The following is a 9,550-nucleotide window of genomic DNA, read 5'->3' as shown; positions in this document are numbered from 1 at the left end:
AGCTTTTTAGAAATTTCACGCTTTGCTGTTTATTTCCAGTATGCATAGTTACATAATAAAGCAATCAGTGTTTCTTTTCCCTTGGAGGATTTACCAAAACGACCAACAACTCGGCGAAGACGGTCGTCCAATAGGGTTTTACTTGCGTTAAATCGATGATAAAGTGAGGAAATTGCATTGAGATTTCCCGTCTTCTCTCGCTGGTAACTTACAATGTCCATGTAAAGACGGAAAAAACGCCCATTAGGTAATCACTACACATACACGCACATGTGGAATTTACTGATGTGAGAAAAGAGAAGCGAAATGAAGGTTTTCACATTAATGTTCGTTTGAAACTGAGGCCGCTGGTTATGGGTAGAACCACGATAGTAATTCTCACTGATGTGGCATTTGGCCGTAAAGGGCGTCTCTCTCGTACAACATATGCGAGTAGCGATTTTGCAGTTGGTGCTCACGGTCTGTTTGTCGCCGCACATCTTCTCTAAGTGACTGCAAGAAAAAAAACAGTTAAAACTACGAAAATCAGTTTATCAATATACTAAAATTTCAGAAGGTATTTTAGAAGATATTAAAGCTCTTTCATTCAAAACTTAGAATACATAACAAGACAGCAAGTAACAAGGTTGTGGATGAAAAGCTACAGATTTCGGAAATGCTACAATTATGCCAGAAAAAAACCTCTGCGTGCAGGGTAGATGCAGTGTAGAGGTTCTTGTCTTAGTATAACATCACATGCAATACACTTCGCTCGGAATTCTATCAAGCTACATTCAGCATTACAAACCACTTTTGTCCACACCTAAATCTACTTGCTAAATGCTCTTTTTGTGGACGTTTTTGCAAGGAATTTTATGCTCAAAGCATTAATATTACGCTTTTTGCCTTGCCTTCACACTAAAACAATGAAAAAAGTGGGTCTATCTTTCAAGTGTAAACGACAGAAAACCCGACGGTCTCCGAAAACGCTAACGAGTATAACCCGGCACCACAATTCATTAACGAGGGATACTGAAAAATAATACGTTCGAGAATAGCTTGGAAACGAAAACTTATGGCCAGTATGCGTTTTCGATGACTTCGAGACTACGATCAAAAACAATGCACGCTAGTGTGGAGGCGGTGCCTTTGATGCGATCTGAGAACAAAACAACGAAGGTTTTTCGAAAACGCATCACTTTCGACATGGCTGGGCCAAAGGTAGCCACTATCTCGATCCAAGAGCGTTTCACCCGTTGTCGGTTCAATTGGCTTTGTTGACGCTTGCGTCTTGATCAAAATGCAAGACTAAATTAAATCAATATCTGTACCTCGACTCTTTTGGGAATGGCTCTAAGTTCGTGATCTCTGAGGGATCTGAACGTTTCCTTCTCTATGTGAACTTGTTCAATCTGCTCGTAAAGGTCACTGATCTGCTTAGTCAAACCAACACTTCGACTCTAAAGACAAAAATAATATAGAAATATTTCAATTTAGTATTGAGAGTAACTACAACATTTCTTAGTTTTGAATCGCTAAGCTTTGTGATTAGATAAAAATTCACGCTCTGATTTCTCAACCAGTCAGGAGTGGAGAAAACAAGGGTAATCACGGGAACACGCGCCTTCCTGCGCCTCACGCTGTACACAAATATTACATATATTCTCGCTCTAATTTCTCAACCAATCAGGGCTAGAGGAAAGAAAAAAGGGTAATCACGGGAGCACGCGTTTTCCCGCACTTTGAGCTGGCAACGAAAAGAAGCTTTGTGATTGAATCAGAATGCACGCTTTAATTTCTCAACCAATCAGGAGTTGAAAAAAGAAAAGGGCAATCGCGGGAACACGCGTTTTCTTGAGCTGGACGCAGTCTACACGAAATTGCCACAAATACTGCTGGTTGGTTCGCTCCAGTGATTCCATCTCCTGTGATCGAGTTAAGAAAACTAATTACACCTATGTTCCCTTCCGCACCTCGCGGTCCACTTCGCTTGACGCTCAAAATTTAGAGCATTCTCGCAGGCTAAAAGGCAGGAAGAGGAGACAATCACAAATATGCGGCTCAATGTTCTGTGTTCTGTTTCGAGACTCATACATGCGACGATCATATCTTCACGTAAAAATTTGTATTTCGGCAGTTCACATCATCTTCATATGTTTCATTCCATTCATGGGTTAAGATGAACTCAACAAATTGGTCTGTTCCCAATGTATAAGTCTTTATAGCTCAATTGGTAGAGCACTGCAGCGCTAACGGAGCGGCCATGGGTTCGAATCCCGTAAACTCCCGAATTTTTTTTTCGGCTTAATTTGCAATTGCTTAAATTGCAATTACCACTTCATTTGAAAAAAACAAAAAACAAAAAATACATGTAATAGTATGTTGCCCTTTGTACCTGATAACCACCAAGAAGAACTTTCAGCTTCTTTTCTATTTTGGCTGCACGTTTCGCATCTTCCGTCATATGCGTTCGGTTCATCTACACGTTTAACATGAAAAAACAAAAGTGGAGAAGAAATAAAAATTGAAATGAGATGAGAGAGGAAAAGAGTAAAGAGAGATTAGATTAATTAAGAAACACGTCCCATCTTTTGGAAACGTCGGGAAACGTTTTTGCTGAAAGATTAATAATAAAACGCGCTCTTCATAACAGCTTACCTCAAGTCGCTTTTCTAACGATTCTAGCCTGTCCTTTTTGCTGGCTAACGCCGCTCGGGTGTAACGCTGTTGTGTTGGTAAAAACAGTACCTACAAAAAGAAAGCAATCAAAACCAAAGAATTAGTTTGAAAAAAATCCCTAGACTCCGTCGACATTAGAACTTGCTCATATCTAAACCGTGTCCTTGGCTGTCTGGCTGAGTTGGCCCAGATGGAGATGGCTCAATTATTGAAGACTTTACCTCGCGTCATTAAAAGGTGATTACAATGCCCATGTTATTAGAATTATGTTGTTCTTTTGCAACGATTCACTTTACACTGTCCCCTTGATGTTAAAACAGCATCGAGTCAGTGGCTAAGTAAACGAAAGTGTAAAAAACGTAACCGCTCTAGTTTTCTAGTTGTAGTCCGGGAAAAAGGAGGATCAATTTAGATTTCTGGGGAAACTACCCACCTACCCCTCCCCTAAGCCATCATTTTGCCCAAAGTGAGAAGTAAGTGTCAATGTTAACTTATATGGGGTAACTGGGCAGTTTCCCAGAAACCTAAAAATACAGTGATAGCAAATGCACTCGACTAGAACCCACGAAGACGGTACGGGTAAATTACCGGTACGCGTAGCGGTAGAGTGCCTCTTACCCCGGAGAAACGGTTAGGTTTCTTTTTCTTTTGTTCAAAAGGCGTTTTCTCGAAAACGTTTCTCAATACTTTTAAGTGCATCCAATTATCAAATTGTGGACTAAAAGAATTAAACGGAATTTGCTTTGTAAGCTCTTACTTCTATATTCAAATTTTGCAACAACCCTGGATTATCTTAACCTAGCTTTGAAAGACCTGGCCCTAGGAAATAATGGTCGCCTTAGCAACCTACCCGTACGCGTAGGCAGAAACTGTGTATCTTAAGGTCACTACTGTAAGCCTGAAGGAACATTCGAGAGTAGACATAACTATCTGTTGTGTGCATGAAAAGCACATTTTCAAGCCGGGTCCTTTAACTCTTAAAACTACTCTCCGCTAGCGCAGTAAGGAAACTGAAAGTCTCCGACCATTTTTCTTATTGTGAGAAGTAGAGTCCAAAAAGACGCCCCTAGTTTTGCCTAATAAGGTAATTGTAACTGACAACAAATTAACCATTTTGAGATAACGGTTGAGACTGGGTTAGTGTTGTGTCGAACTGCATTAGACACTGACCTGAGCGTAACATTCTTCCCAGACTTTAGTGTAGCTTTCAATAGGAAGATCACCATGGGCCATCTTCGATCTCACGAACTCCATTTCGTTTGCAAGCAGTTCCTTAGCATGTGCAATCTCCTTTTCTGTAAAGGATTCCAGTGGCTCGATTTCCAAAGCGGCGCGGGTTGCGGCGATGACCGCCTGAGCTGCGTTTTTGGATTTCTTGTGCGTGAGGTTTTCGATTTGTTGAGCTGTCGGGTGATTGACGATGTCGCTTCTTATCATGGTCACCATTTCACGCTTGATGAGCTCTTCTGCCTGAAAAACAACAGCAACTGTTCAGCTTGCAATTTAATCAAATGCAGGGGAAACCGGTCAAGTCGCCCGAAAGTCATCTCGCCCGAATTTTGTCGTCCGAAACAAGAGTAATGTCGCCCGAAATTTTATTCGGTGTAGTACACGGAGAAATAAAGTTAAAAGTGTGTGAAATACATCTCGTTTTTTAAACTATCATGACTCGAAACAAGCGATAAATTTGTGACACGTTAGGATGTTGTTGAGCATGATAATATTGAATTTCGGGTGACATAACTCTGGTTTCGGGCGAAATAACTTGCAGGCATTTTTGGGGAGGAAGTTTTGAAAGCGAAAGAAATGACATACCTCTACACTAGGTTGCGGTTTTCTAAAGACTAAAAATCCTTTTCATGCACTCATCATGACATGTTGGTTAAAATACAAACAATTTTTATCACTTCTCGAAACCATTTTTTAAATATGAATAAGATAGCTTTGCAAGCTAGTTGCGAAAGTTCGTTATTCGTGAGCACAGCACAGGCGGTAGACAGCACTCGTAAAGCAATTGATACAGTTCAACGATATCGTCTGAGTGGGGCAATGACTTAAACGTTACTTAGTACACAAACCTAACCAACATCTACACGTCCATTGTAACATAGAGAATCGACACGAGGGATTACACTTGTCGGTGAAGTTGCGCAGTAATTGCCCTGCTTACTTAACTTGCGAAGAGAAATTTCCTATTTAACTTTACCTTCTGCAGTCCAGTGAGAGGAGGATCGACATTAACCGGCCGCAGAACAGTAGCGTTCACATCAGATGGGCGAGGCATTTCTCGCTGAACAGCCTGAGACTGACGTCTTCGCTCTCTTAATTCTGTACTCAATAAATAAATAAATAAATTAATTAATTAATAATTATGGCGGAACCCTCAGGTAAGGACCGAGGCAAGTGTCCCCTGGATACTGAAGAGGTTGAGCGGGGGTTTGTTAATAATTAACCAACAAGGAAAATAAGTTTTTATTCTGCCTTGAAATATCCTGCAGCCATTATTTTAAGCAGCTAGATAACGTATAAAGAATCATGATTTACTTTTCTCTGCGACATTGCGTGATGAATTCTCACGGGTTTACGATCAATCTTCGGGTCACCTGGTCCCCGTGCGGATCATAGCGGCGCGCACATGAGTTCGTATGCGTTTACAAAACTCTAACATCTAGCAATATAAACGAACGTGGAAATTTAAATAAAAAGCGAAGTATTCAGATGACAGTTCAGGACAACAGACCTTCCGCAGCCTTCATGGCCATCCGCCTTGCATCAATGTCAGCTGCATCTTCTACAAAGCTCTCATCTGTGGCCTCATCTACCTCCTCTTCTCCAGTCTGAAAATTGAAAGGAAAACGATTTTGTAGCCTCTGCAACAGGCGTTATCGGGGCGCTCAGGCGCGTATTAGGGCGCCATCGCAAAGCGCGAGACACGCAAAAGGCGGGAAAAAAATTAACTTTTTAACCTCCTGTCGCTAGCCTCGCACCTTCGCGCACACACCCAAACAAGCGCCCACACCCAAAAACGCGCCAAATCACCCCAATAACGCCTCTTGTTCAGTTTACCTCTTTTGAAGCCTACTCTGAACAACTTACCAGACTTTATCAGGCGACGAATTATATGTTCTTTGAAGTAAATAGCTGGAACGCTTTACTTAGGATTTTTATCACTGATATCTGAACGATTTACTAAAAGGGTTCGAGGTCGAGGATAAACGAGGAGCAAATTATTGTGCAGGGAGACAACAAGCTTTGCTTCGAATTACAGAGAAAAGTGGAGGCTCACAGCGATTTGAGTTCTATCTACTCGGGTGAAGCAATGTCAGATGTAATGTGGTTCTCACTGAGTCAGCGAGCGAAGTCTTACGGTGTGACCACTCAACTGAAACCGCTTCAGCGGTACTTTTACACCGTATGTACTCTATAATTATTTGGAGTGTTGATCTAACTTTTGAGTCTGGAAATGAAATCCTACGTTCCGAGCATTCAAATGAAACCCCTTTAGGGCCCCAATTGATAGCAGTACCTAAGGCGTCTGAATGGGCTACCCTGATACGAATAAATAAAGATCTCTCTCAGCAGTAACAGCTTGTGGCACTTTTATTGCGGTTCAAAGGGTGATTTTAACTCCTGGATCTTCCAGTGAAAAGCTTAAGAGTTACCACATCTTCAGCTCTCCTTTGGTATAGTACTATTTATCATGTAGAGTTTTAGAAAATAAAGTTTGGGACGTTTGATAAATTCTGATTTTGTGCGTACCAGTTAGTGCAAGGGATACAAGCTGCGGTCATCTCATGATAACACTGAATACATCTGTAACCCCTACCTCAGGTAGCACAATCTCGAAGTCATTAGAAGGTGCTGGTAATGACGCTAACCCTGCTTTCAGCTGAGCCTTCATTTCCGCCTAAAAGTTAAGAAAACAATTAAATTTTAGCAAGCATCAAAGCATGCTTTTTAAAGTGTTTGATGTATGTTACAGGTCACCGTCGAATAACAACACATGAGACACTGTTATATCTACCCTGTTAGCACAGGTTTCTTTCCGGCATGGTTTTTGGCATTAGGGTCCTTACGATCCGACAACGGCGAGGACGTACACAAGCGACGACGAAATTTCTTCTCTCTTCCTGAACTTGGATATGGCTCTTAGGAGGTCAACTTTAGGATGGTTGACCTACATTTGACAGAGTGAACTGAGCTGAAATAATCGCGATTAAGAAGGAAAGAACGTGAAGTCACTTCAAGCGACGTTTTCGCTTCCGCCGCGTCGGATCTTAAGATCCGTAATCAACCAGACGTGGACACTTACTCACAGCGTTCAAAGAACAGTACAACTAATTTTCACTTTTCTGAAGAGTTAAGAGATCACGATGTAAAAAGAGCAACTATATTCTTGCCTGCTGTTGTTTTGCTCCGTATCCTGCTTCATATTCCTCCATCAAAGCCTCCTCTGGATTGATGTTGAGTTTATCCCGAACTGACGAACGCCCAGGCGTGACCGCGCCACCAGCCCCGCTCCCTCTCTGGGGTGTTCTGCCCATGCGCGGAGTAGTACCTTAGACAACCAAGAGACAGACAAATTGAAGTAACTTATCAAAAAATGAGAGACAGTGTTTCATCCCGAAATTACGATTGCTCAGTCTCCTGCCGTGGGTGTCATTATGGAGCATGCGCTGGCGATTCTCCCCAGGTCACCCCTGAGGGGGAAAGAATCCCGAGCGCATCGAGTCACTTACGGCTGGAGACCAAGACAAGGTAGCAAACGCTCTCAAGAACCTCAAATTTTATTGGACTTTTGACTGAATACAGCTCTGCTGTTTCACGTAATGTGTCAAAGACGAGGGCGAGCAGCGGAGCGCCAAATAAAGTTCTCCCGGTCGCCAGATTGGCTTCAAAGTTGCATTTTTTTTGGCAGATGCTTGGGCATGCAAAGCCAGGTCTACCTGCGAGCGCAGCGATATTTGAGGTTGTCTTGGTTGTCTTTTCTCGCTGCCTGAAAACTGAAATAAATCTTGGTTTGCAGGTTAGGACGGGGAGCTGTGATCGTGTTGTTGGTCAACGGTAAGAAAAAGGTGACTTGCATACAGTCTCTCAACCTTATTCTCGTGCTTGCCCTGACATTCTCATTAGTTTACTTTCAAGTTTTTCTGCCTTTGATATACACTCCGCCCAAATAAACGCTTTTGACGCGTCTTCTTGAAACAATGTACTCAACTCCAACACGTTTCTACACATTCAACACTGCACATATTGCTAACAAATAAATAAATAAATAAATAAATAAATAAATAATGATTTGGAGGTACGACATCCACAAAGTGGTTCTTTGCCTACCTGATTCCTGCTCGCACTGGAATTTGGAAGTGCTGGTTTTTGAGGAGAGGGGAAAACCGGAGTACCCGGAGAAAAACCTCTCGGAGCAAAGGCGAGAACCAACAACAAACTCAACCCACATATGGCGTCGACACCGGGATTTGAACCCGAGCCACATGGGCAGGAGGCGAGTGCTCTCAACACTACGCTATTCTTGCTTCCCAACATAGCATGGAGATCCAAAATAGTCTATCTTACCTGTACCTTCTCCCTGTGGAGTTCTGTAAGGAGTTGTAAGCATCATATTAGGAGTTTGAATTGCCTGATGTTTAGGGGTAACGCCTTCAAAATTACTCTCTGTCAGAGGTGTGTTCATGCCGCCTTTCAAGGGTGTGTCCACATTCGATAATGCCAAGATGTTTTGAGCCTCCTGTAAAGAGAAAAAAATAATTAGCGAGCTTTAGCAACAACGAAGACGACGACAACGACAACGACAACAAACAATTGGTTTTATATGAAAACAACTGCTCTGCACGTGCATCACGCTTTTTAGTACATTTCTTTGACGTCCACTGCACGACTACGACGTGAAACCTCCCAAGGCGACGTTTTGTGGAGGATGTGGACATACGATGAGAAATTATCCTTTCTCTATTTGAATATGGATAAAGTCGTTACGAATTCAACTCCAGCAAAACTCGCCTAAATTTGACGAATTGTGCGGTTTCAAATAGACGCGATTAAGTTTGAAAGGACGCAAATTCAGTTTTTTAGTGATGTATTCACTGCCGTCGTCGTCGCTGTTGCTTAAGGTCCCTAATATTATTATTGCTTGCTGTGGGAACGTCTACAAACGCTACTACATCCAAAAAAGTAGAAACAATCACTTCCACCCATCATTTGCCATTATCGTCTTTGGCAGAAACAGTTCATTTTTTCTGTTGTCTAGAATAAACAAAGTCGACCGCGATTTCTTGTATCGGCAAATTTTAACACTTGTTTGCCCCCTGAAATGCCACGTGAGATTGCTTTTATCCCATCAATTTGCGCGTGCGAAGATGGTGAGTATCGTGAATAAGGTCTATTCCAGAGAATCGTATGTTGTTGATTCACCCTACCTGTAATACCGTGTCCTGCTCTGCAGGGGTACGCGGAGTCCGCAATGCATGAGCTGCGGCAGGAGTCACTGAGTACTCACTCAAAAGAGCATTTGATGCCATGGTACTGTCCTCTACTGACAGACGAGCTGATTCACTGGCTTGGCCCATTTTCACAATCTACAGTGTAACAAAATAATAATACAGTCAACTTGCTGACAGTCAACACCGTTACAAGATGTACAGTAAGTAAAACCCCGCAACTAAGAACCTTTATTTTTTTAAGTTAGCCTGAACAGGTTCTTATATAAATGGTAGTTGGCAAAAGTTTAGGCTATTTAGGTTGTTAAATAGTTTCTAATTTTCTGGAAAAAAAATACAATAAATTATAGGTAACAGTATTTCTGATTTATCTTAATCCTAAGACAAAATCTGCATACCAAATTAGAAGTTGTGTAGAAATAAACATTAAAAGGAGA

At 41.9% G+C, this 9,550-nt stretch overlaps 1 protein-coding gene across 1 annotated transcript in view; it reads right to left on the bottom strand.

The window, feature by feature from the left end:
* Window positions 1-90: 90 nt before the first annotated feature.
* Window positions 91-9,550, bottom strand: part of LOC140953891 (cell division cycle 5-related protein-like) — a 19,154-nt gene continuing 9,694 nt past the window's right edge. The window contains exons 12-22 of the mRNA XM_073403272.1: window positions 9,093-9,251; window positions 8,233-8,404; window positions 7,059-7,216; window positions 6,485-6,565; window positions 5,399-5,495; window positions 4,865-4,986; window positions 3,829-4,128; window positions 2,638-2,727; window positions 2,375-2,458; window positions 1,311-1,439; window positions 91-492 (exon numbers count right to left, since the gene is read on the bottom strand). Of these exons, the coding sequence (XP_073259373.1) occupies window positions 379-492; window positions 1,311-1,439; window positions 2,375-2,458; window positions 2,638-2,727; window positions 3,829-4,128; window positions 4,865-4,986; window positions 5,399-5,495; window positions 6,485-6,565; window positions 7,059-7,216; window positions 8,233-8,404; window positions 9,093-9,251 (1,506 nt within the window). The 3' untranslated portion in view covers window positions 91-378. The remainder of the gene's footprint in view (window positions 493-1,310; window positions 1,440-2,374; window positions 2,459-2,637; window positions 2,728-3,828; window positions 4,129-4,864; window positions 4,987-5,398; window positions 5,496-6,484; window positions 6,566-7,058; window positions 7,217-8,232; window positions 8,405-9,092; window positions 9,252-9,550) is intronic.

This window comes from Porites lutea, chromosome 1 (assembly GCF_958299795.1).
Source record: "Porites lutea chromosome 1, jaPorLute2.1, whole genome shotgun sequence".
NCBI classification, from domain to species: Eukaryota; Metazoa; Cnidaria; class Anthozoa; order Scleractinia; family Poritidae; genus Porites; species Porites lutea.
The sequence above is the reverse complement of the archived record's forward strand: the minus strand, read 5'-3'. Positions and strand labels throughout refer to the sequence as shown.